The following is a 26,555-nucleotide window of genomic DNA, read 5'->3' as shown; positions in this document are numbered from 1 at the left end:
TCTTACTGTTCTTTTATCACACCAAAGCTAATTATAATTTTTGTATGGATATTATATAAAAAATAAGGTTATATGACCAGATTTGGTATGGCTGCGCATGAAAGGTTTGGGAGGAGAGGAAGGCTGCACATTATAGAGTCTAGAGCTGAACTGTTGAGATTGATGAGAATGTAAACAATATACACCTGTACATTTGCAGAAATGATTCAAGACACATTTACTTTTTGTAACAAAGTCATGAAACTGGTGGATGACTTCAGGTCTTGTTATCAGGATCGAAGCTTTCCATCACACAACTTGGGTTAAACCTTAGCCTAAACCTTTTCCCTGGAACACTACCGGCAAATTTGTTTACAACCAGATCCGTAATTGTTACTTGGTAAACAGTTATGGATCATATAGACTACATGTATCTTTGACAAATTGGATCCCACATTTAACAGATAAAGCTATAAAAGGTAATAATTAAATGACACACATTTCAGAACTTAATTTCATTTAAAGTATGTACAATCCTTCAAAATTCAACATTCAATACCAGAATGTCTTATGAGGAATTCTATCTTCTTTGATGCCCATTTTCTCTGCTATGTCCATAGCAAATGTCTTCAGTTTAGGCTCAAAGGTAATGCTGCAAATAAACACAACCATTACAAGTTGGCTTAAAGTAATCTATAATATCAGCAGTTCCTTATTATTACAATATTGACACACTTAACAGTTTAATACATTAACAAAAAATCACCATGTATGTGCAAGACAAGTGTCAGATCTCCCCATGTAGTTGCATCTGCCTAGGAACACATTACAGGTTGAAAAATACAAAGAAATTTTACCATATTTCCAAGGCCACATCTTATACTTTATAACAGTGGGTTCCAATGAGAGTCCTTGGAAGAAATTCATAGGGGTCATAGCATGGTCGAGAAAATATATATATATATATATATTATATATATATATGTCGTACCTAGTAGCCAGAACGCACTTGTCAGCCTACTATGCAAGGCCCGATTTGCCTAATAAGCCAAGTGTTCATGAATTAATTATTTTTCGACTACCTAACCTACCTAACCTAACCTAACCGAACTTTTTCCGCTACCTAACCTAACCTAACCTATAAAGATAGGTTAGGTTAGGTTAGGTAGGGTTGGTTAGGTTCGGTCATATATCTACGTTAATTTTAACTCCAATAAAAAAAATCGACCTCATACATAATAAAATGGGTAGCTTTATCATTTCATAAGAAAAAATTAGAGAAAATATATTACTTCAGGAAAACTTGGCTTATTAGGCAAATCGGGCCTTGCACAGTAGGCTGACAAGTGCGTTCTGGCTATTAGGTACGAGATATATATATATATATATATTATATATATATATATATATATATATATATCTCGTACCTAATAGCCAGAACGCACTTCTCAGCCTACTATTCAAGGCCCGATTTGCCTAATAAGCCAAGTTTTCATGAATTAATGATTTTTCGTCTACCTAACCTACCTAACCTAACCTAACCTAGCTTTTTTTGGCTACCTAACCTAACCTTACCTATAAATATAGGTTAGGTTAGGTTAGGTAGGGTTGGTTAGGTTCGGTCATATATCTACGTTAATTTTAACTCCAATAAAAAAAAATTGACCTCATACATAGAGAAAAGGGTTGCTTTATCATTTCATAAGAAAAAAATTATAGTAAATATATTAATTCAGGAAAACTTGGCTTATTAGGCAAATCGAGCCTTGAATAGTAAGCTGAGAAGTGAGTTCTGGCTACTAGGTACGACATATATATATATATATATATATATATATATATATATATATATATATATATATATATATATATATTATATATATATATATATATATGTCGTACCTAGTAGCCAGAACTCACTTTTTGGCCTACTATTCAAGGCCTGATTTGCCTAATAAGCCAAGTTTTCCTGAATTAATATATTTTTTCTAATTTTTTTCTTATAAAATGATAAAGCTACCCATTTCATTATTTATGAGGTCAATTTTTTTTATTGGAGTTAAAATTAACGTAGATATATGACCGAACCTAACCAACCCTACCTAACCTAACCTAACCTATCTTTATAGGTTAGGTTTGGTTAGGTAGCCGAAAAAGTTACGTTAGGTTAGGTAGGTTAGGTAGTCGAAAAACAATTAATTCATGAAAACTTGGCTTATTAGGCAAATCGGGCCTTGCATAGTAGGCTGAGAAGTGCGTTCTGGCTACTAGGTACGACATATATATATATATATATATATATATATATATATATATATTATATATATATATAATATATATATATAATATATATATATATATAATATATATATATATATAATATATATATATATATAATATATATATATATATATATATATATATATATATATATATATATATATATATATATATATTAAATCTTGAAGGTTTGTTTATTACAACATATATTTTTATTCTTTACTTAGTTTTTTCCACATTTTAGTGTTTAGAAAATATATTGTATAGTATAGTTCCAAAAAGCAATGTCTTTCACTGGTGTATGGCATGTTGAAACATGAAATACAAACCATTATGAAATCTAGGGCAAAAACATTCATGTTGAGACTTGCTTAAAATATTTAATTTATAATATTTCTAAGTTAAATTTAAACTTAAAATTAATACCTCCAAAACCCCTGTGCCCGAATGTCAACCAAAGACATGTTCCCAAAGACAGCAGCAAGAGCCGCAAACTTCCGAACATTATGGGCATGAGGATAGACCGCAGGCTTGCTGGACTTGACAACCTTACAGACGACCTGAGAGCCCCGAGCCCCAGAACAGGGAATGAGGGAAATTGATTAACCCAAAGCATGTCCTTGGAAACAGAACCCGAGGCGCGCAGGTAATGGTGGAGAGCCGCAACTGGACAAAACATGATGCACCCCCCAGCCAGATCAACCAAGCATCAATAACTTACGGACCCCTCTGGAAGCCCGCCATCTCAATCTTTGCCAGAAAAGAAGGAGACAGCTGCAAACGAACAGAACATCCACCTGGACTAGAAGAGCAGAAACCCCTGCATCGGAGGAGTGCACGAAGCTCACCTATCCGACTCCCCAGAGGCCAAAGCCAACAGAAACAAAGCCTTCTGAAAACACCCTTGGATCAAAGGGGCCACAACAAACCAAGGAGAAGAGAGGAAAGAAAGCACCCGGTATAAAGACCAGGATGGCTCAGGCGGCGTATGAGCAGGCAGGAGGTGGAAAATGCACAAGAAAGTTTTCGGAACGGAGCCTAAGTGACATCCACCCTGAACGCAAGCCAGGGTGGCTCCGCCAGCGCTGCATGATAAGAGGTGACAATGTTCAGCATAAGATGTCGGTCCTGAAACAACCAAGAAAGGAAACACAAGACAATGCAGACAGAAACAGAAGGCAACCTACAAAGAGCAAGGAAGTGGTGAAAGGAACACCATGAGATTGCAGGTGGGACACCACAAGAGAAGCCACCTGATCACCATACAAGTGGCAATATACACGCTTCAAAAATATCAGACACGAAGAGCGAAAGAGTAAATCAACCCAGCAAGGTACCTCACCGGCCCGATCTGCTGGAAGAGGCGGAGCCGTGGAAAACGCCCTGGGTTCAGACACCGAGCAAGCCACGGATGAACCCAAGACGCCCAGCCACCATGGGGCCAGAAGGAGAACCCTCCTCCAATAGAACACGAAGCAACAGCTCGACTGGGGAAGAGGTACAGGTACCCCCCCCCCCATCAACCAGTCCTGCTGAATGGTGTCGGCAGGACGCGACGGTTTTGCAGTCGGGGAAGGGCGCCACATACACTGGGAAGACCATACCATGCCGATGCGAAGAGATCCACCTCCACGGGCCCGAACGTCCGGCAAAGCCAATTGAAGGAGTCGGCCATTCATTCCGTGGACAGAGGAATTAACCGAGACAGGCCATCTGCCAGGACCTTGGACACGCCCTTGATGTGAACCGCACGGAGAGCTAAACAGAGAGAGCAAGAACGCAGCAGAAAAGCCACTCTCAGCGACCAGCCCTAAAGAGCCCCCCTGCGGATCAGGCAATGAACCACCGAGGCGCAGTTCAAATGGAGCAGGATCGTAGAGCCTTGAGCTAGCCGAACCCACCACAGTGAGAGCCACACTGTCGCAAACTCCTGCACTGTGCTGTGAGCCTGACGGAATGACAGAGCCCACCGCCCCTGGCCAACCTGGTGAGCAACTGTCACAAAGCCCCAGCTGAGACACGAGGCGTCCATGAACACATCGAGCGAGGGTTCCGGAAGGTGCCGAGGCAATGATCCTTAAAAAAAAAAAAAAAAAAAAAGAAAGCCGGAGACGCAGCAACCAATGCAAGGCTCCCGGACGACGAACCCAGAGATCGTGGGAGCAAGAGTGGTACCCAGAAGCAGCAGGTAAACCAGCACAGCGATGTTCAAACTTGCACACAGCTGCTCGAGCAACTGCAGAGTGACCCAGGACCCCCTCAAGAACAGTCAAAGGCAGGACTGCAGCCGGAGCAATGCCACAGGAGGGACACACAGACGCTGTCTAAGAATCCCAAACAAGTCCCAGCCAAGTCCAAACCTCAGATGGAACCAAATGAGACTTCCTCCAGGTCACCAGGAACCCGAACCCAGGGAGCTGGGAAAGAATCAAACCCCTAGCGAGCAGACACACAGACTGACTGGGAGCCCAAACCAACTAGCCATCTAAGGAGGCTGCCAACCTGGAAGGCACCGACACCTCGAAACACCCCCAACAAGGTAAGAGGATCCCAACAAACAAAACTGGAACCGACTCAAGAGGCAAAATCGGGTCACACCGAAGGCATGCGCCAAGGGCCTCCCAAAACTCTCAAAGGAATCTGAAAGGAAGAAAACCGCCGAAAGGATGAATCCGAGGAATTTCAGACCCATGAGTCTGACAAAAAGCCGCATGGCTAAAACGGCCGTAAAACGGAGGGCTGAAGGCTGGGTAGCCGGAAGAGCATACAGGACACGGTAACCATCCCAATACCTGTGCTCAGAAGAAAACTACCCCCAAACCACAGTCAGAAAACACAAGACCTGCACCCAAAAGTCCCCAGTGGAACAGACAAGGAAAGACTCCACGAAAAAAGATCAAAACAGAAAAATCCAAGCAGCAGCCGGAGCGTAACCAAGGACGGACTCAAGAAAAATACGCACAGCATAAGTGGTATCCTGAAGAAGGGACTGGAAAGCAAACAACACATACCAAGGGGAAGAAAAGAACCCCCCAAACCCCAATCTTCCAAAGGAAGAGAAAGGGTTACGTGTCATTGTAGACAATACAGGGTAGGAAAATGTACAAGCAGAACCCTACGAAGGAACACCGGGGACACCCAACAGAAATAACTCGTCTAGGGGCAGAGGGGAAAGGAAGGGAATGCAGGGGGCATGAGTGATGAGTCGGTTTGATGACGTTTTGCATGTTGCATTGTTTTATGGGGGGGGGGGGAGTTCTTGGGCTTTGTTCGGTCTTGGGTTGCAATTTTCTATCAGTCAGGGTTGTTTTGGGACGCCTACCTTTCTGGGTGCCTAACCCTGGTCTTAGTCGGACATGAATATACTCTCAAAGAGTAGTTTTCATAGGCCATTACTCCCTACGCCTCTCTGAGGGAGTCAGGTTCTGGCTCCCAGTAGGCAGAACTCCATGTGACTGAAGCCCCAGACTAATATAGCATATATCAGTCCGATAGCTCCAGGGAGCCAATGGAGCTCCCAACAGAAAACATCAGAAAGTTTACTTTTGCAGAGTGGTAGACAGTTGGAACAAGTGAGAAGGTGGTGGAGGCCAAAACTATTAGTACTGTAGTTTCAAAGCATCATATGACAGAGTACTGGGAAGAAGGGACACCATGTGTACAGCACTCATCCTGTAACTACACTTAGATAATTAAACATCTGAGTAACTACACACTTGGCCTTATGTGCAGGCGGCAAAATTGGCTTCCAACAACTTGGTGAACTTGCCAGACCAGCACTATGGGTAAGGATAATTTTATCTTTTTTTCCCTTTTTCTCCATATTTAACTTTCTACCACTTCTAATGATTTAAAAAATATTAAAATTTTTGTATTGTGCATATGGGAGAAAATGTACACAACATAACTGCAGGTGAAGGGTCAATACCTTCTTCCAATTATTACAAATATTGTACCAGTAATTCTACAAAAATTCTTAATTCAACTCATCTCAACTTTTAACAAAATAATTAGTACTGTACCTTGTTAAATTTTCAGCTGTTGTATCTTTCTCTTGTTCTGCATAGGTTGATTTTGTTTTGTAGTCTACAGTTTCTTCAGCCAACTTGGGTATTGGAATAACTCTTCCTGTACGTACAGAGACTCGGACTTTCTCTCCTTCCTCCGTGTAACGCCATTCACCCTAAAATAAATCAATTTTTCACACACACAAAAAAAGTGAATTATGCACATTTTACCATTTTCCCTTAAAAACCAGCGTTGAATGTAATGAAACGCCATTTTCTGGGCGAGCCCCGGAGAGTTATCGGGCTAATATGAGATATATTAGATTAGGACATTAGTCAATGGAATTCTACCTACAGGGAGACTTTCAAACTGCCCTTTCGAGGCAGCCCCCAAAGCCGCCCGAGTCTCATTACCAACTAAACCAGGTAAGCTGGGTGCACAACACCTTGACGCTCCAACCAGCAACAATACCACTCCCTACCCAAGGCCAAACAAGGGCCACAAAATCCCAGCTGGCCACAAGGCCGGGGTAAATGCAGATCAGCAAAAACCCCTACAGAAATGGCGTCCCAAAGATGCCAGGGAAGAGAACCCTAGCACCCAGGGGTAGAACTCACAGGGCACTTAGGGAAGGCTGCCCTAAGTGCATGCAGCCCTGGTACACTTATTACACCTATCTTGAGGTTATCTTGAGATGATTTCAAGGCTTTAGTGTCCCTGCGGCCCGGTCCTCAACCAGGCCTCCACCCGAGGAAGCAGCCTGTGACAGCCGACTAACACCCAGGTACCTATTTTACTGCTAGGTAACAGGGGCATAGGTCATGGGGGGCAGAAATAGCCTAAGCTACTCTATCCCTTTGAGATGTATTTCTTGCTTATCTCAATAAACATACTTGAACTTGGGGCATAGGGTAAAAAACTCTGCCCATTGTTTCTCGCCGGCGCCCGGGATCGAACCCGGGACCACAGGATCACAAGTCCAACCAGACTCCACCTGACCACCACAACACTATGTTGCAGAGGCAACCCCCTCTAAGGGCAACATTCCCTAAGGCAAAACACTGCCAAGAAATCGAAGCCACAGTTGACGACTGCCCTAGATCGCATTAGTCAACGAACTGGAGTTGCCGAGTAGCAGGCGTGGGAGGTCTGGGGCTCCCCCTCCCCCTCCTGGGGAGGAGAGAGCTGTGCGGACAAGCGGCAGTGAGGTGTGACATTTGCTTGTTTCCTTGGGATTTGGGGGGAGTTCTACATCTGTTCGGTTTTCGGTTGCAATTTTCTTACCATGTAGGGTTTGTTTTGTTATGCCTACCTTTCTGGGTGCCTAACCCCAGTCGATGGCAGATTAGGAAAAACCCCAACCACAGGGGGTTTCCAAGGGGGTATTGCTCCCCCATCCACTAATGCCCTCTTCTAAAATACATTGCATATTAGCTCAATAGCTCCAGGGAGCCAAAGGGGCTCCCCACAGAAAATAGAGATATCTTACTAAAGACTAAAAAAACTAAATACCTGTATGTAAAGTAAATTACAAGCAGTTGAGTTATCATTTTAGTACCTGGTATGCACAATGAACACCAAAATATATGGGGCACTTCAAATTGCAAATGCACAGTATTGCTTCAGTACGTTCCCTTCAATAAACAAAAACGATGCAGGCATTTCATACTACAGTATATACAAATATATATAAAAAATTTAAAATTTCCTGAAATTTACACAAACATATGGACCAAAATGCGAATGATGGTCTATTCTAAATTATTTTAAAGGCAAAAGGAGTTGAAAAGCAACATACCTCAGTTGGCTTACCATCTGAAGGGTCAAGAAGAGCAACCTGCGTTGTCACCAGCAGCGGTGCCTCGCTCTTTATCATCATGCCTGGATAATTTCTGCAACGTTACAATTGGTTACAAAATTTCCTCTCCAGAACACATGGGTCAAACATGTGCAGGATGTCACGAGATCCCAGGGGCACCATGATAAACTGAACAAGATATCTACATATTGGCTCACAGAAGTGCACGCTAATATAAAAAAAATAATACAGGAGTATTTTTTTTTGTTCAGGGATATTCTTGTGTGGGCCCTAAACCTTTGGCTGGCCCACTGAGTGTTAAAAAGAGTAACCATCTATGGTAATATCCATTAAGTACATGCAAAGAAGAATTATAGAACTGATGTAAAAAAAAAAAAAAAAAAAAAAAATCAGTGAATAGCATGAGACACTTACCCTTTCTTGCCCACATTGCGGTAGTGGCAATTAAGTCCTTCTACCATAACCCAGTTCCTCTCCTGGACAACGTAGTTCACTAAACCTTGCTTGCCCTTGTCTGGACCCTCGAGGATTTCTACCCGGTCACCTCTGAAGATTACATATAAAGTTAAGTAATGTACACTGCTTTCATACAGCAATCAATCAATGGAGGAAGGGAAAGAGGGGACAGTTAAGTATTTAATTTGTTGCTCTATCAGTCAGTTAATTGCTTTTGGAGTAGCATGGTGGATGATGTCTAAGTTTGCAAATCAGGTACATACTGAATGACTTGGGTAGAATGGGCCCAACCACTTTGACAACAGTGATGGTCTTGCTTCATGCAGGTTCAATCCCCGATCATCCAAGTACTTTGGCACCATTCCTCTCCTCCATCTTAACTTAAATCCTTTTCCTCGTATCCCTTCTAAGTGCTATATAGTTGTAATGGTTTACTACTTTCTCCTGATAATTACCTTACAGTACAGTATATCAATCCCTAATATCTTATCTATTTACACCTTTAAGTCTATACTGTACTATACAATGTAGAGCAGAGAAAGGTTTTTCATCCATCGTGTAATAAACCCATGGATTCATCTACTCACCAAAGCCTTAAATGCCAAAACAGCTCAAAATTTAAAAGGAAAAAAATTCAGGAATAATGGGATGTACCTTAGACAAGCTCCAACCTTCCTGTCTGTCATTGCCACTAGATATGGTAGCCATAAGGTAAATAATATCTGTATTTTTAAATGTAGATCAATCTACCTCCAGCAGGTTTCCGAGATAAGGCAAGGTAATCAACAGAAAAAAGGAATAAGCTAGCATGACTATACAACTCTTGAAAGGTCCCATATTTTGTATTTTCAAACCCTGGGCTGAGAGAAGTACAACTCTGTAAATATTATTTGAATAATGGATTTGTATCAAATCAAAGACTTGCTATATAATGCAATGATTATAATTTGTTTTGTCAGGGACAGACAGCCTGTGTGTGTGTATACGTATACTGAACACATTAGGCTTATGTCGAGGTGGTCCCCCCCCCCCAGGTCGAATTACTGACTGTTCCCAGAAGTAACCCCAAAACAGTAGACTAACTCATGGGTACCTATTTACTGCTAGGTGAACAGAAGCTTTTTGTGAAAGGAAACATGCCAAACCATTTCTGTCCTGCCCAAGAGTCAAACCTGGGATTTATGAGTGTCAGTAGAAAATGAGCTCGACTAATTATATGTAAAGACACTAATCCCATTCAGAGACAGTACCATAACTCACTAGTACACTAACTCTGTCCATGGACCACAAATTAATATTTACTATACTCACCAGCATACAGCATATAAATTAACTGCCACATCTTTAACTAAAAAAAATTTGAAAGGAGATAGGATTTGATGATGTGATGGAGGAAATTATGTCCAACCACTTGGACCATCAGGGATCAAAAAGTCAATCCTGCTATAAGTGAGATAGTCACACTAAGAAAATTGAAATCCTAACCTTCAAAATATTAAAGACTTTTTATACATTCAAATGAAAAGAATTATTCAAATTACAAGGACATCTGGCCACTAAAAATAATTACATGAAACTAAAGAAAAGTAGATACAATACAAATGGCTTTGTTTATGAAGTTGCAGAATATTTGAATATTGCTTTCTATTGCTATAAGTATTGTCATAGCACAGACCTTACAGAAAATGCTGAACAGGAAACTGCAACATACAGTTACACAACTACAAGGTATTGTGGCAGTATAATTTGTTCCATGTATAATAGAAGAAATACCAACAGCGGGAGGAGCAGTGGCAGTGATGGTAGTTGTACAATTATCCCTAAAAGTGGCAAGGGGTTGTGGCAGGGAGGGAAGGAGTCTTTAAGAGGAGCATTAGGATTAGGATACGATAGTTAGGATAAGACGGAGGCAGCCGTGGCAGCAGCAGCAGCAGAAACATCTTAAAGTTATCTTTAAAGCATTTGTTGTTGCTCCAATGATATTTCTTATATTTGTTGTCTTTAATGTCTTGCATTAGAATTTGCACTTACTTGAAGAATGTCCATTCTAATACAGGTTCCAGAAACACCTTTTTACGACGTGTTCCAGGCCGGTTTTGTTGCCAGAACTCTTTTGTCCAAGGTCGATTTGTGGTATAACGAAACTTTTTCCTCTTGATCTCTGTCTGTCTGTATTGTATAGCTTCTGGAGTTTTCCATTCAACCTGTAAGTAGACACTTATTAGATCTTCAAAATATGAATATGTATGGCATATAATTTTGAATATAAAAATACAGACAACATTTTTTAGTTATAGCAGTGCTCAGTATTGTATGGTATAAGAAATTACTCTACAGAATTCTATAAAAGCACACTTCACTGAATTAATGGTGTACCTGAGAAGCAAAGTGTATACATAGCATGCAATGTTTTCATATACTGTTCACTACTACAGTACCGTACATTAAACACCACGAAATGAAGCAGCACTTGATAGTTTAATATTTGGATTAACTCATCAGTTATCATCAGTTGGTCATCTCATAAGTTATATTCAATAACAACAGTACAGTACCTGACTAAATTACAACTCCATACCATCTTAAAACTAAATGAAATTTCAAGAATTGCTATCATAGTTTTTACCAGACTGCCCACTTAGTGACAATAGTATTTGAATTCTTTGTAAATAATTTAACTGTTTTTGTGCATAAAGCAACAATCCATTCTAAATTCAGTACAGTACATTCTGAAAGAAAAATATTGGAAGCAAGAGGAGGAATTGTTGGTTAAACAAAAATTTTTACATCTTGGAGAAAAGCTGATTATTCCTTTTTACCAGAAGCAGCATTGTTAAGCGGCAATAAGGCCAGTGTTTAATATAAACCACTCGGTGAAAATAGATCGAAATCATCGCAAGTTATTATTAGGTCATTCATTTGGGCTTTTATGTCCATCTGTATGACAGCCTTCATTAACAATTAGCACAATGCAGTTCCCCTTTTATTACTGTATAATGCTGTAGACTCATTTCATGAACAGAGGGTAGCCAGAGGAGATTCTTCATTTCACACAAGCTAAGATAGCCAAAAAAAAAAAAAAAAAAACAGACACGCCCTCCTAAATGGAACACGGCATGAAACAAACGAGAGGATAGTCCTTTCTCTCTTCTATTTTCCAGCCGGAACGTTTTGCCAAGAACTCCTGACCTTATGGGATTGGCTTACAACCACCTATGGGGAACACCCAGCGTGGAAAATCTTCCCAAAATTACCTCAGATGGTTGCATGGATCAAAAGACAGATTGCTGAGGGATAAAGCCAAGTTTCCTTAACACTGTGACTTGTCGAGGGAGTGTTGCAAACAATAAAACCTTCCAAACTTGTGACAGGGTTAAGGAGGACTATGACTAAAAGTACCACTGGCTTGTCAGCTGTAAACAGGTGTGCAGTGCAGGGGTTAAAATAAAGCAAAGTTAAAATAAGGGGAGTTAAGCGAATTGGAAACCGTTTTAAATGGAGTGCCGCAGGGCTGTCATGAGGACCTTTGTTCATTACCACATACTGTATACAGTATATATGATTTAGATCAGATTTAGATTTAGATCATCATATAGGATTTACAAGAAATTTGCAGAATTAAAATAGAAGAAAATAAATTCAGAAGCCAAAACTGCTTAATGACAATCTAGAGAAACTTTAAAAATAGACAAATGATTACCAGATGCTGTTTAGTGACAAATAATGTAGGATTCTAAGCATAGGTAATAATAACAATAGTTAGCAGATATTAGCTTGACTGTTGAGATTGCAAAATCTGAATGTGAAAAAGCTCTGGAGTCATAATTACTGGGGGAATTTCAGTTTAAGGAATAAAGTAAATAGGATACTGGAACATATTTCTAAAAGTACTGTACTAGCAATTAGACAAACAATCTTAAGTATTATCTTACCCTTGTTAAGCCTCGGATTATGTAGCTCGGTTTTAGTCCCTGTACTATAGAACAGACAAATTCACTTGAATGCAAACTGACAAGGATGACATAATACCAGGAATTAGAAACTTTCTAAATCAAGAGTGAAAAAGATAAATTGATGTTCTCTAGAAAGATGAAGAGTACAATAGATGACATGATTAAATTGTAAATGAATAAAAGGATATAACAAAGAGGATATAAATAAGATTTTAAATGTATTAACACAAGATAGAACTCGAACCGAAAGATGTATATTAGACAAGTTCAGCTTCAGGAAATTAAGGCTTTAAATTTACGGAACAAATTACTGGGTACGTGATCTATGTGGGATCATTGGATCTTTTTTTTTAAATGAAGGTTAGACATATATATATGAACGAGCTTGGGTGAATATAGAGAGAAGCCGCCTCGTATTGGCAAAAGCTTCCACTTGTTGCTCTTATTATTATGTTCTCATGTTCCTTGTACACATTCTATTGGACTAATGTCCCCCATGGAATACATCTAAGCAATGATTAAAACAATACAGTGACCTCACCTCACACCTATTGTCAGATGGAAATTAGTTCAATTTAAACGTTACCCTTGTCAGGGAAAATATACCAAGCCTTATGGATACATTGTATATCGACTTATGGAAACAATTGCAAAGTCCAGTTTGGAATAATTCTTCAATGCCAGAAGGAACACAACCCCCTGAGAATGGGTTTCAAGGACAGTCAATACCTCATCCCCCACCACAATAAATATGATAAAGTAAAAATCTATCAAGTTCCTCGTGAACAAGACGTATCAACCCAAGAGGTTAAAAATAAAAAATGATTTATGGCAATATCGAATTAACGAGCAAAGATGTCAACACTCGGTCAAGCCAGCAGCAAAGTTGAGCTAGTGCCTGCTTCCTCACCTGCTCCATAGCTCTCTTTATGTACGATTCTGGAAGATTTGACACTTGTTTTGTCATATCCGCCACATTGCTCAGTAACCTCGTTAACCGCGGCATGATTCTTGCTCCAAAGTTGATGGTCAAGGATAAAGTGACCAGTACCGAAGCCGCCCTCAACCTCCTGGACAACTTTCATCTAAAATTGTACTAACAAACTAATTGCTTTTAATTTTACATTTGATTGTACTATTTGTTAATTTACTTATAATATTATTCAATATTATAGAAAATGTACGTATTATTCAATATTTAACATTGTTTTTGTGAGTATTTAGGTGTGAGTTAAGAGATGTGGGAGTAGTGTCGGTGGGTTGTGGGGGATTGTAGCTCGACGCTTGTAAACACGGCACCAGCTGGCCCAGGTCAACACGGCTCTCAGACCCGCCAGGTCACCAGGTCAGGTAAATCTCCTTTCTCAGATTTGTGGTTTAAAGTTCCTCAGAGTGTAGGTATCTGAGGTGCTCAGCTAGGTCAGGTCGGTGACCAGGCCACACTGGAAGGCCCAGAGCATAGCTTCTCCGATCCCGGTGCTGGATTCTCCCATGCACCACTGACACTTTTACTCTTGCACTTTTTGGCATCATAATTGAATCCCTCCTGCTTGAATACTTGTATTATTGTCTCATTTTGATACCTACATGATTCTGATTCTAAACTTAATGTTAAAGCACTTCAATTTAAGGTAGAGTAACCATAAGAGTTTTTATTTTTTGATGCAGTATGTGACTGGAATGAGGGAATCTCAAATTCAAATTCAAATGTTTATTCAGGTAAAGTACATACATACAAGAGGTTATACAAAAATTGATAGATTTATAGATAGAGCTAGTACATACAATGCCTAAAGCCACTATTATGCAAAGCGTTTCTGGCAGGAAAAACATTAAAGACTAAAACTTAATACTAATTGAGATTAAAGTATAAAATGTGTTGAGAACAAATAAAAATATAAAAGAGGGGAACATGGCAGAAAAAAACAGCACAAATACAATTAGGTCGACAAACAGCGTTGTTTAAAAAATAACAGACATGGGTTGACAATATAGGGGTAAGGTAGGTTACAGGGAATTTATTAGATAGTGCTTAGTTTTTATCTTAAACTGGTTGAGAGAGGTACAGTCTTTTACATGATTGGGAAGGTCATTCCACATTCTGGGTCCCTTGATTTGTAGAGCATTTCTAGTTTGATTAAGTCGTACTCTTAGAATATCAAAACGGTATTTGTTTCTGGTGTGGTGCTCATGGGTTCTGTTACAACCTTCAATGAAGCTTTTGAGGTCAGGATTGGCATTACAGTTCAGCATTTTATATATATATATATATATATATATATATATATATATATATATATATATATATATATATATATATATATATATATAAATATAAATACACATGAGAGGATGTGCAGTGACTTAATATCTAACATATTCAGAGATTTGAGTAGGGGTACCGAGTGATGTCTGGGGCCAGAGTTGGATATTGTTTTAATAGCAGCTTTATGTTGAGTAATTAGAGGACGTAAATGATTTTGGGTAGTAGAACCCCAAGCACAAATACCATAGTTAAGATATGGATAGGTGAGGGAATAATAGAGCGTCACCAGGGCAGGGCGAGGTACATAATATCTGATCTTAGAAAGAATGCCAACAGTTTTTGAAACTTTTTTTTTTATATATTTAGAATGTGTCCCTGCAAATTCAGCTTGTGGTCAATGAGAACGCCAAGGAATTTGCCATCTATTTTGTTATATATATATATATATATATATATATATATATATATATATATATATATATATATATATATATATATATATGTCGTACCTAGTAGCCAGAACTCACTTCTCAGCCTACTATTCAAGGCCCGATTTGCCTAATAAGCCAAGTTTTCCTGAATTAATATATTTACTATAATTTTTTTCTTATGAAATGATAAAGCAACCCTTTTCTCTATGTATGAGGTCAATTTTTTTTATTAGAGTTAAAATTAACGTAGATATATGACCGAACCTAACCAACCCTACCTAACCTAACCTAACCTATATTTATAGGTAAGGTTAGGTTAGGTAGCCAAAAAAAGCTAGGTTAGGTTAGGTTAGGTAGGTTAGGTAGACGAAAAAACATTAATTCATGAAAACTTGGCTTATTAGGCAAATCGGGCCTTGAATAGTAGGCTGAGAAGTGCGTTCTGGCTATTAGGTACGACATATATATATATATATATATATATATATATATATATATATATATATATATATATATATATATAATATAAAATAAAATAAATAAATATTATATATATAATACTGTATATATATATATATATATATATATATATATATATATATATATATATATATATATATATGTTCTGTCTTGTGTTGATGAAATTAATACCCTATTAATGCCACATCTTGTTCTGTCTTGTGTTAATGCCACATCACCCCTTCCACCTCACTCAAATATATATATATATATATATATATATATATATATATATATATATATATATATATATATATATATATAATAATAACAACAACAACAAAATAGATGGCAAATTCCTTGGCGTTCTCACTGACCACAAGCTGAATATATATATATATATATATATATATATATATATTTTGGTAGCCGTCTTTCCTGTAGACATATTTTATTAAATATGACCGAAAAAGTAAGATTAATAATTCTAACACGAATTTTCTCAATCTTTCGTACATTATGCTTCACTGTTGGAGGTAAATCAAAAATCACTTCTCCAAAATTCATTTTTATTTCTAGTCTGACGCGACATGGGCGCGTTTCGTAAAACTTATTACATTTTCAAAGACTTCACAAATACACAACTGATTAGAACTTGCGTTTCCCTGATTTTATATCTACATTTGAGTGAGGTGGGAAGGGTGATGTGGCATTACATTTGAGTAAGGTGGGAAGGATGATGTGGCATTAGAGGATATTAATAGGGTATTAAAAGTATCAACACAAGACAGAACACGAAACAATGGATATTGAATAGAAGTGTTTGTAGAAAGCCTATTGGTCCATATTTCTTGATGCTTCTATATTGGAGCGGAGTCTTGAGGTGGGTAGAATATAGTTGTGCAATAATTGGCTGTTGATTGCTGGTGTTGACTTCTTGATGTGTAGTGCCTCGCAAACGTCGAGCCGCCTGCTATCGCTGTATCTATCGATGATTTCTGTGTTGTTTACTAGGATTTCTCTGGCGATGGTTTGGTTATGGGAAGAGATTATATGTTCCTTAATGGAGCCCTGTTGTTTATGCATCGTTAAACGCCTAGAAAGAGATGTTGTTGTCTTGCCTATATACTGGGTTTTTTGGAGCTTACAGTCCCCAAGTGGGCATTTGAAGGCATAGACGACGTTAGTCTCTTTTAAAGCGTTCTGTTTCGTGTCTGGAGAGTTTCTCATGAGTAGGCTGGCCGTTTTTCTGGTTTTATAGTAAATCGTCAGTTGTATCCTCTGATTTTTGTCTGTAGGGATAACGTTTCTATTAACAATATCTTTCAGGACCTTTTCCTCTGTTTTATGAGCTGTGGAAAAGAAGTTCCTGTAAAATAGTCTAATAGGGGGTATAGGTGTTGTGTTAGTTGTCTTTTCGGAGGTTGCATGGCTTTTCACTTTCCTTCTTATGATGTCTTCGATGAAACCATTGGAGAAGCCGTTATTGACTAGAACCTGCCTTACCCTACAGAGTTCTTCGTCGACTTGCTTCCATTCTGAGCTGTGGCGGAGAGCACGGTCGACGTATGCGTTAACAACACTCCTCTTGTACCTGTCAGGGCAGTCGCTGTTGGCATTTAGGCACATTCCTATGTAACTTTTCTAGATGTAACAGTCATGGAAAAGGGCGGAGGTTTCCACACTGCAGTCTACACAAAGGAAACAAACATAGGAATGTGCCTAAATGCCAACAGCGACTGCCCTGACAGGTACAAGAGGAGTGTTGTTAACGCATACGTCGACCGTGCTCTCCGCCACAGCTCAGAATGGAAGCAAGTCGACGAAGAACTCTGTAGGGTAAGGCAGGTTCTAGTCAATAACGGCTTCTCCAATGGTTTCATCGAAGACATCATAAGAAGGAAAGTGAAAAGCCATGCAACCTCCGAAAAGACAACTAACACAACACCTATACCCCCTATTAGACTATTTTACAGGAACTTCTTTTCCACAGCTCATAAAACAGAGGAAAGGGTCCTGAAAGATATTGTTAATAGAAACGTTATCCCTACAGACAAAAATCAGAGGATACAACTGACGATTTACTATAAAACCAGAAAAACGGCCAGCCTACTCATGAGAAACTCTCCAGACACGAAACAGAACGCTTTAAAAGAGACTAACGTCGTCTATGCCTTCAAATGCCCACTTGGGGACTGTAAGCTCCAAAAAACCCAGTATATAGGCAAGACAACAACATCTCTTTCTAGGCGTTTAACGATGCATAAACAACAGGGCTCCATTAAGGAACATATAATCTCTTCCCATAACCAAACCATCGCCAGAGAAATCCTAGTAAACAACACAGAAATCATCGATAGATACAGCGATAGCAGGCGGCTCGACGTTTGCGAGGCACTACACATCAAGAAGTCAACACCAGCAATCAACAGCCAATTATTGCACAACTATATTCTACCCACCTCAAGACTCCGCTCCAATATAGAAGCATCAAGAAATATGGACCAATAGGCTTTCTACAAACACTTCTATTCAATATCCATTGTTTCGTGTTCTGTCTTGTGTTGATACTTTTAATACCCTATTAATATCCTCTAATGCCACATCATCCTTCCCACCTTACTCAAATGTAATGCCACATCACCCTTCCCACCTCACTCAAATGTAGATATAAAATCAGGGAAACGCAAGTTCTAATCAGTTGTGTATTTGTGAAGTCTTTGAAAATGTAATAAGTTTTACGAAACGCGCCCGTGTCGCGTCAGACTAGAAATAAAAATGAATTTTGGAGAAGTGATTTTTGATTTACCTCCAACAGTGAAGCATAATGTACGAAAGATTGAGAAAATTCGTGTTAGAATTATTAATCTTACTTTTTCGGTCATATTTAATAAAATATATATATATATATATATATATATATATATATATATATATATATATATATATATATATATATATATATATATATATATATGTCGTACCTAGTAGCCAGAACTCACTTCTCAGCCTACTATGCAAGGCCCGATTTGCCTAATAAGCCAAGTTTTCATGAATTAATGTTTTTTCGTCTACCTAACCTACCTAACCTAACCTAACCTAGCTTTTTTTGGCTACCTAACCTAACCTTACCTATATATATAGGTTAGGTTAGGTTAGGTAGGGTTGGTTAGGTTCGGTCATATATCTACGTTAATTTTAACTCCAATAAAAAAAAATTGACCTCATACATAGTGAAAAGGGTAGCTTTATCATTTCATAAGAAAAAAATTATAGTAAATATATTAATTCAGGAAAACTTGGCTTATTAGGCAAATCGGGCCTTGAATAGTAGGCTGAGAAGTGAGTTCTGGCTACTAGGTACGACATATATATATATATATATATATATATATATATATATATATGGCAAATTCCTTGGCGTTCTCATTGACCACAAGCTGAATATATATATATATATATATATATATATATATATATATATATATATATATATATATATATATATATATATATATATATATATATATATATATATATGTCGTACCTAATAGCCAGAACGCACTTCTCAGCCTACTATGCAAGGCCCGATTTGCCTAATAAGCTAAGTTTTCCTGAATTAATATATTTTTTCTAATTTTTTTCTTATGAAATGATAAAGCTACCCATTTCATTATGTATGAGGTTAATTTTTTTTATTGGAGTTAAAATTAACGTAGATATATGACCGAACCTAACCATCCCTACCTAACCTAACCTAACCTATCTCTATCGGTTAGGTTAGGTTAGGTAGCAGAAAAAGTTAGGTTAGGTTAGGTAGGTTAGGTCGTCGAAAAACAATTAATTCATGAAAACTTAGCTTATTAGGCAAATCAGGCCTCGCATAGTAGGCTGAGAAGTGAGTTCTGGCTACTAGGTACGACATATATATATATATATATATATATATATATGTCGTACCTAGTAGCCAGAACTCACTTCTGAGCCTACTATGCAAGGCCCGATTTGCCTAATAAGCCAAGTTTTCATGAATTAATTGCTTTTCGACTACCTAACCTACCTAACCTAACCTAACCTAACTTTTTCGGCTACCTAACCTAACCTAACCTATAAAGATAGGTTAGGTTAGGTTAGGTAGGGATGGTTAGGTTCGGTCATATATCTACGTTAATTTTAACTCCAATAAAAAAAAATGACCTCATACATAATGAAATGGGTAGCTTTATCATTTCATAAGAAAAAAATTAGAGAAAATATATTAATTCAGTAAAACTTGGCTTATTAGGCAAATCGGGCCTTGAATAGTAGGCTGAGAAGTGAGTTCTGGCTACTAGGTACGACATATATATATATATATATATATATATATATATATATATATATATATATATATATATATATATATATATATATATAATATGGATATGGCAGTACTGTATTAGTTATTTTTAAACTTTTTCAGACACACCTAACTGAAACGATGCGGGAAGAGCATGAAGAGGAGCGTGAGGTACTTCAATCTATATATGAAGGAGATGCAAACTTCTGCATGATTAACAACTCCACATTTCAATACAAGGTTATAAAGTGCTTAGCTTTTCACATGGCCACCACTTAAGAATAATTATCATTACAATCTTCAATATAGTTGGTTTGGGGAGGCAACAGCACAGAGGAAAATAATAATGACATGAAAAGGGCTAAAGATTTGAAGGACATCCCTTAATCTATATTTTTCACTAGCTAGTATTACAGTGAATCAGTATCATCATACCAAACAAGAGAATAATCAGTAACCCTCAGCTTTATGCAGATATCTGTAAAGTATTTCTCATGATTTGTCATCTGAATATAGTGTTAAAATTAAGGAAAGCCACCCTTAAACTGATTAGTGAGCTAAGTTGTATCAGTAGCTATGTAGTCATACTCCAGTGGCCATAACTGCCTCTACTAAACACTAAGAGTTACTGTGCTTTTAAAGGTTAACAACTGTCCCTCTTTTTTGTTTGCAAGTCACTCATGCTAAATTGGTCAGCAGCCATGTTATTCTGGCTGGAAAGAGACCAAGGATAGTGATTTGTGATGAGTACATTTATTGAACAAAATGAGAAAGATTATTTTCTGTAGGATAGGACTATGTTAAATAGGACTAGATGAGTTTATATTTCATTATTTTCCTCCATGTTATGAATAAGTGAGTTGGCCCACTACCTTCCACATAGTGTTGACCTTCTAGTGTGTGTGGTCTGGTCAACATTCTTCAGCCACGTTATTGTGACTCATCGCTTCCACATAGTGTATCTCCATATTTAACTCTTCTTGGTTCATATTCCCTGCTCTTGAGTGTTCTTTACTCTCTTCTTTATGAAGATGTAAAACACAACTGGTGTATAAGCTGTTGTAGGCCTTTGAGATAGTTCATCTTTATTGCTTGCTTCTTGGAGATAGAATAACTGACTTCCTTCTTATGAGTTAAAGATAAGACTTTTCTCATCAGACGCAAAATTGTCTCGTCCTTCTTTTCTCATCAGACACGAAATTAGATGGTGATTTTTGTCCACAGTATGGCGAAGAAGGGGACAACAAATCCTTCCTGTTGGAGATCAGTTGGGGTCCAGACTATCCAGATGCAGTACCTACTATCAACTTAGATTTATTTTACAACAAACACATGTAAGTTAAACTGTGTTGAACTTTGCTATCAACTTAAATGACAATAATAACAAGTGAGATCAGGTGTTGGGCTAAAGTCTATTAACTGCAAGGTTATTGTGACCATAGCTTGCCATCTGATCAGCCTTAAACTAATTATTATTTGATTATACATTAGTCTTGTTCAGAGTTCAAGAGTAACATAAATGGCTTATTTATGCTGAGATGCAGCAGCATAAGTAACATGAGTTTATAGTTATGTTGACAATATTATTAAGGTCAAACACAATACTGTAACAAAATAAGTATGTTTTAAGTCAAGATATATTAAAGAAATTCATCTTCTTTCAACAATGTGTATTTTTTTTTTACATTACTGTAATTACTGTAATAATGTAATACATTACTGTAATATAAATCATTCCTCTGATCATTTAGCTGCTCCCTAATATAATTGATCGGCTGTCATCAATAAGCACTTCCCATATTACAAGCACCACAAACACAACTACCACCACATCATGTTCTTCCTTGTATGGTCCAAACGTATTCAGATACTTTTGCTGTTACATGGGAACTTTGAAACATTTGTCATATATGTATGAATAAGTAGAGAGGTTAATTTCACATTCAGCAATTCCAGCTTCATTTTTCAGTTTACCTTCGGCCAAAGAAAAGATCATGACAGAATTACGGGAACAAGCAGAAGCCAACCTTGGCATGAGTATGACCTTTACACTCTTTGAGTGGTTGAAAGAGGCCAAGGATGACATCTTGGATCACCACCAGGTTGAGACGGCAGTGTTGGGCGTTTCTGAAATCACATCTGAAATTGGTCAGATTTCAGTTGTTGATGACCAGGGAGAGGTATATTCCTTCGTTTGTATTATGTGTAGTTGATATTAGTGCAATGAGTCATATTGTAAAAACTATGTTCATTTTTATTATTTCTCTTTTGTAACAAAATTAGAAAAGCTGCTTAAATTGGCAGGAAATGATACATATACCCATGCAGATATGTACATTTTCATATAGTTTCCTGTATAAAATACACACATTACCACTTGACGACAAAACACACAGTATTATGTAAAACAGGTGGTACTTACTATTAACTTACTAGGTAGCAAATGGAACTGAAGAGTAACAGTTTTATCACCTTTGAAGGTGATAAAGGAGGGTCACCTTTGAAGGAACCTTCCTTGTCTCATCACACTTTTGAAGGAACCTTCCTTGTCTCATCACACCTTTGAAGGAACCTTCCTTGTCTCATCATACTTTTGAAGGAACCTTCCTTGTCTCATCACACCTTTGAAGGAACCCTCCTTGCCTCACCACACCTTTGAAGGAACCCTCCTTGTCTCACCACACCTTTGAAGGAACCCTCCTTGTCTCACCACACCTTTGAAGGAACCCTCCTTGTCTCACCACACCTTTGAAGGAACCCTCCTTGTCTCACCACACCTTTGAAGGAACCTTCCTTGTCTCACCACACTTTTGAAGGAACCTTCCTTGTCTCACCACACCTTTGAAGGAACCCTCCTTGTCTCACCACACCTTTGAAGGAACCCTCCTTGTCTCACCACACTTTTGAAGGAACCCTCCTTGTCTCATCACACCTTTGAAGGAATCCTCCTTGTCTCACCACACCTTTGAAGGAACCCTCCTTGTCTCACCACACCTTTGAAGGAACCCTCCTTGTCTCACCACACTTTTGAAGGAACCTTCCTTGTCTCACACCTTTGAAGGAACCCTCTTTGTCTCACCACACCTTTGAAGGAACCCTCCTTGTCTCACCACACTTTTGAAGGAACCCTTCAAGTCAAACTTGAAATCAAGTTTTTCCACTATTTCATTGTCTTCAATCTCTTCTACATTATAATGCATTACATATTTGATTTCCAAAAGGACATGGTTCCTCTTGTCCATTGAAAGAAGGTATTGAATGTTAAATATCTCTTCTTCTTTCCTGGTAAATACCAAATCCAGCAATAATTGATCATCATCCTCTCATTCTTATGGACTGTTTTACATGTGGATACATGAAATATTCCAGGATGAGGTTTACGAATCGGCTGGTCCAAAAGTCCTGTTATTGCTTCATAGACTTCATAGATCTATCGATTTTAAATAAAGTTGCCAAGTATCAACAATTGTGATTGATCTTTATCTGCTTTTACAATAATTTCTCTTACAATGATCATTGTAAGGCCCTTTCTTTTTTCATCGAGCCTGTGTATTGCTTGCTGGTGTATTTTTTGTACAAAGTTGCAGGCACTTAAGAGACTTGGCAGACGACTGGAACTGACCCTCTCCTATCTTTTAAAATAACTATAGTAATTTGTTACATAACTTTTAGTTACTAATACTCATCACACCTTGCAGGAAAATAATAGTTGTTTTTGCTTAACTGCATATGCAATATACAATATGTATTCACAACATGAATTTATTGCTGTGCTGTATTTGTACATATAGCCTGCTCATTTACTAATCTATGAATAATTTGTTGACAGGGAAAGAGAGAGAAAAAAGAACAGCTAACGAAGGCACAGAAACGGCGAATGTGGGACCGGCAAAATGCAGCAGGAGAACGATCTCGCGGATATAACTGGGTTGATATAGTTAAGCACCTTTCTCAAACTGGTAACTCGAAAAATGATGGATAGCATTGAGCAGTGTATTAGATACGTACATGTTTTTTCTGGCATTTAATAATATGAAAATTGTTCATTGTTTTCTCATTGTCCTTTGGTTTTCACAATGTTTGCAATAAAAAAAAGATGATGAATAGTTTTATTTTAAGAATTTTAACCCTAAATCTAAGTTTAGATATACTGTATGTAACATTAATATTTTTTTTCCATAAAGTTAACTTGGTCCTGATGAAAAAATTTTCATAATAAAAGTAACTGAATTGCCGTTTTTTGCCATTTGTTTGTTTATACAGAAATCTCCACGTAACATAATTTTGCCATTCTATTGTATTGTCATTTTATTGAATGTGCTAGTGCGGCTGTGAAGTTGCATGATACTGGCTGTTGAGTGCTAGTTGCTGTAGTAAGGCTAAATAATAGATATAAAACTGATTGGTATATTTTTCATATTGTCTGTAATTCTTTATATGGTGCCTAACCTCTTCAGAGTAATCAGACAGATGGGCATTGAAACACAGTAACAATCAACTGTACTGGGTATATATTCTCAATATAAATTACAGAATGATAGTTTTTTTTTTTAGATGAATCCATGAAGGTTCAGGATACTGCAGAGACGAGGGAGGCTGTAGTCGCAGGAGGTCCTTGGCATTTGGAGTGGCTGGAGTGACGTTATCTGATGCATGTTTGAGGCTAAATAAAGTTTGAGTGGGTTGGTGGCATATATATATATGATTTTGGCAGCTCAGCTTATGGTAATTTGCAACACTCCAGGCCATGATTGGCCAGTGCTACGAGTGTAGCCAATAAAAGCTCACTCCACCTCTTCTATTTGGACACAAGATCAACACAACTGCTTTGCATGCCTGGGAGCAGTATTGTCCAGCAGTAGAATGTATATAAGAGGGAAGAGAAGGAATAACTCTTAGTGTTGTGACCAGAGTAATGACCTTGAATGAATACATTTAGGTACAGTATGTCATTTTCAAAGTACAGTGCCAGAAGAATTATAGTACGAGTGCTTTGTGAATGGGTCGATGAGACAATGTGGGATGCCAGTATTCAAATCCTCTTAAACTTCCACCTTTATGAGAAGCTGACAGCAACTTGAAATACCTGGTGCGCCCAGAAGCTAATGGTTCAAAATAATTTTATATTAAGTTGAGGCACAATATAGAGATCCTCAGCTTATCTGCCTACAAGGTTATAAAGCTGCCAGAGGTGATGTCATACACATGGAAAAAGGAGATTTGTTGCCAGAAACTAGGATAGGGAAGCCAGTTCTGGTCTGGACCTTGAGAGATGTTGACACGCTGTGGGGGCAACTTGCCATACTGACAACCCTCTAATTGGCAGACACTATCTTTCATTGGTGTATGGAGACAAAAGGTGAAACCTTTGAGAAAGTATGAGATGCATGTTTTCATGAAGTAACTAACAAGAGGGTTTAAGGACACTAGTGGGTAGGCTGGTTAAGAGTAATTATGACACCAGGTGAAGCTGGAGGCTAAATGTACACATAATATATAATATATTGATTAAAGTAGTGTTTAACTCATCCTATCATTGTGTACTCCCCACCAATACAGCAGCCTTGAAGAGTGCTGCACGATGTAATCTATAATCTTAACATAGTAAATACAGGTGTAAACATGAATATATACCAGTGTTGGAATTGTATTTTGGAATACCATATGTGTGGAGCAGGAGCAATCATGTCTGGTATACGAGCAAAGAGCAGGAATAACTATAGTGATTGACAGATCACTACAGAACTTTCCTCACCGTGTGGCAAGACCCTATGGTCAAAGGGCCAAGAAGGCATCATGGAAGTCTCCTGGCTAAAATCTGTACCATTTACATAATTACCAGGGTCAAAGGTGGAGCAGCTGGACCAGTGCCAAGTGTAGGCAACATGTAAACTTGTTCATGAAGTCCCCATGGCTTAGTGGTAAAGCGCTCGCCCGGCGCTTCACAAGCGCTTTGGCCTGGGAGGATTGACTGCATGTCAATCCTTAACTGTTCACCCAGCAGTGAATTGGTACCTGGTGGTTAAATAATTTTGAAGGTCGTATTTTTGGGAAAAGGTAGGATTAAAGACCTGCCTGAAATGCTATGCGTGCTAGTGGCTTATCTGGAAGAAACAGCATCCAAGCATCGCATTAGCCTGGCGAGGACTAGAAACATCCAAAAAGATATGGACCCAATGCTATTAGACCACCCGAAAACCCTCAATTCCGAATATTAGTCACCGACTTACAGTACTATATGAGCAAAATAAGCAGCAATGCTTGTAAACACACACCAGCCTGGCTGGCTACCCCACCTGAGAAAACCTAACCTTGAAACAGGATTGACAAAAAGAGCAACAGCTATACACCGAGGTCTGAATAAGACCTTTAGTGCCATCTCTAATCCATTTGCGCACATCGTAGCCCATGCTACGATGAGCATGGGGTACACAAACTAGCTGCTGCTGGTACCAACCACTAACAAAATCAAGCATCACTAACACATGGCAACAGGACAAAGCGTGATGCACCAGACAACACAAAGAAAGGACGAGAAGACATCAAATCAATGATGAAGTAAAAA

General features: G+C 38.2%; 2 protein-coding genes across 4 annotated transcripts; one reads left to right on the top strand and one right to left on the bottom strand.

The window, feature by feature from the left end:
- Positions 1-479: 479 nt before the first annotated feature.
- Positions 480-13,540, bottom strand: mRpL24 (mitochondrial ribosomal protein L24). Its single transcript, XM_045770098.2, has 6 exons — positions 13,406-13,540; positions 10,574-10,746; positions 8,501-8,632; positions 8,066-8,159; positions 6,282-6,442; positions 480-631 (listed from the first exon to the last, which is right to left on the bottom strand). The coding sequence occupies exons 1-6, from the start codon at positions 13,499-13,501 to the stop codon at positions 532-534; spliced, it is 756 nt and encodes a 251-aa protein (XP_045626054.1). The 5' UTR covers positions 13,502-13,540; the 3' UTR covers positions 480-531.
- Positions 13,449-25,503, top strand: LOC123775159 (RWD domain-containing protein 4). Of its 3 annotated transcripts, none has more exons than XM_069319153.1 (5): positions 13,449-13,588; positions 20,114-20,230; positions 21,215-21,324; positions 21,960-22,170; positions 23,820-25,503. In XM_069319153.1, the coding sequence occupies exons 2-5, from the start codon at positions 20,132-20,134 to the stop codon at positions 23,970-23,972; spliced, it is 573 nt and encodes a 190-aa protein (XP_069175254.1). In that variant the 5' UTR covers positions 13,449-13,588; positions 20,114-20,131; the 3' UTR covers positions 23,973-25,503. The 3 variants fall into 3 exon arrangements, with proteins under 3 accessions (XP_069175254.1, XP_045626055.1, XP_045626056.1); XM_045770099.2 differs by lacking the exon at positions 13,449-13,588 and adding an exon at positions 13,714-13,845; XM_045770100.2 differs by lacking the exon at positions 13,449-13,588 and adding an exon at positions 13,720-13,840.
- Positions 25,504-26,555: the final 1,052 nt, after the last annotated feature.

This window comes from Procambarus clarkii, chromosome 92 (genome assembly GCF_040958095.1).
Source record: "Procambarus clarkii isolate CNS0578487 chromosome 92, FALCON_Pclarkii_2.0, whole genome shotgun sequence".
Lineage (NCBI taxonomy): Eukaryota > Metazoa > Arthropoda > Malacostraca > Decapoda > Cambaridae > Procambarus > Procambarus clarkii.
Note: the sequence above shows the minus strand (reverse complement) of the source record. Positions and strands in the feature narration are given on the sequence as shown.

Coding starts and splice junctions, on each gene's coding strand:
- mRpL24 (XM_045770098.2), bottom strand. CDS start 13,501: ATGCCGCGGTTAACGAGGTTACTGAGCAATGTGGCGGATATGACAAAA. Junction 10,747..13,405: donor TAAAGAGAGCTATGGAGCAG/GTGAGGAAGCAG, acceptor GTCTACTTACAG/GTTGAATGGAAAACTCCAGA. Junction 8,633..10,573: donor TTAGAATGGACATTCTTCAA/GTAAGTGCAAAT, acceptor TGTAATCTTCAG/AGGTGACCGGGTAGAAATCC.
- LOC123775159 (XM_069319153.1), top strand. CDS start 20,132: ATGCGGGAAGAGCATGAAGAGGAGCGTGAGGTACTTCAATCTATATAT. Junction 20,231..21,214: donor ACTCCACATTTCAATACAAG/GTTATAAAGTGC, acceptor TTTTGTCCACAG/TATGGCGAAGAAGGGGACAA. Junction 21,325..21,959: donor TTATTTTACAACAAACACAT/GTAAGTTAAACT, acceptor TTCATTTTTCAG/TTTACCTTCGGCCAAAGAAA.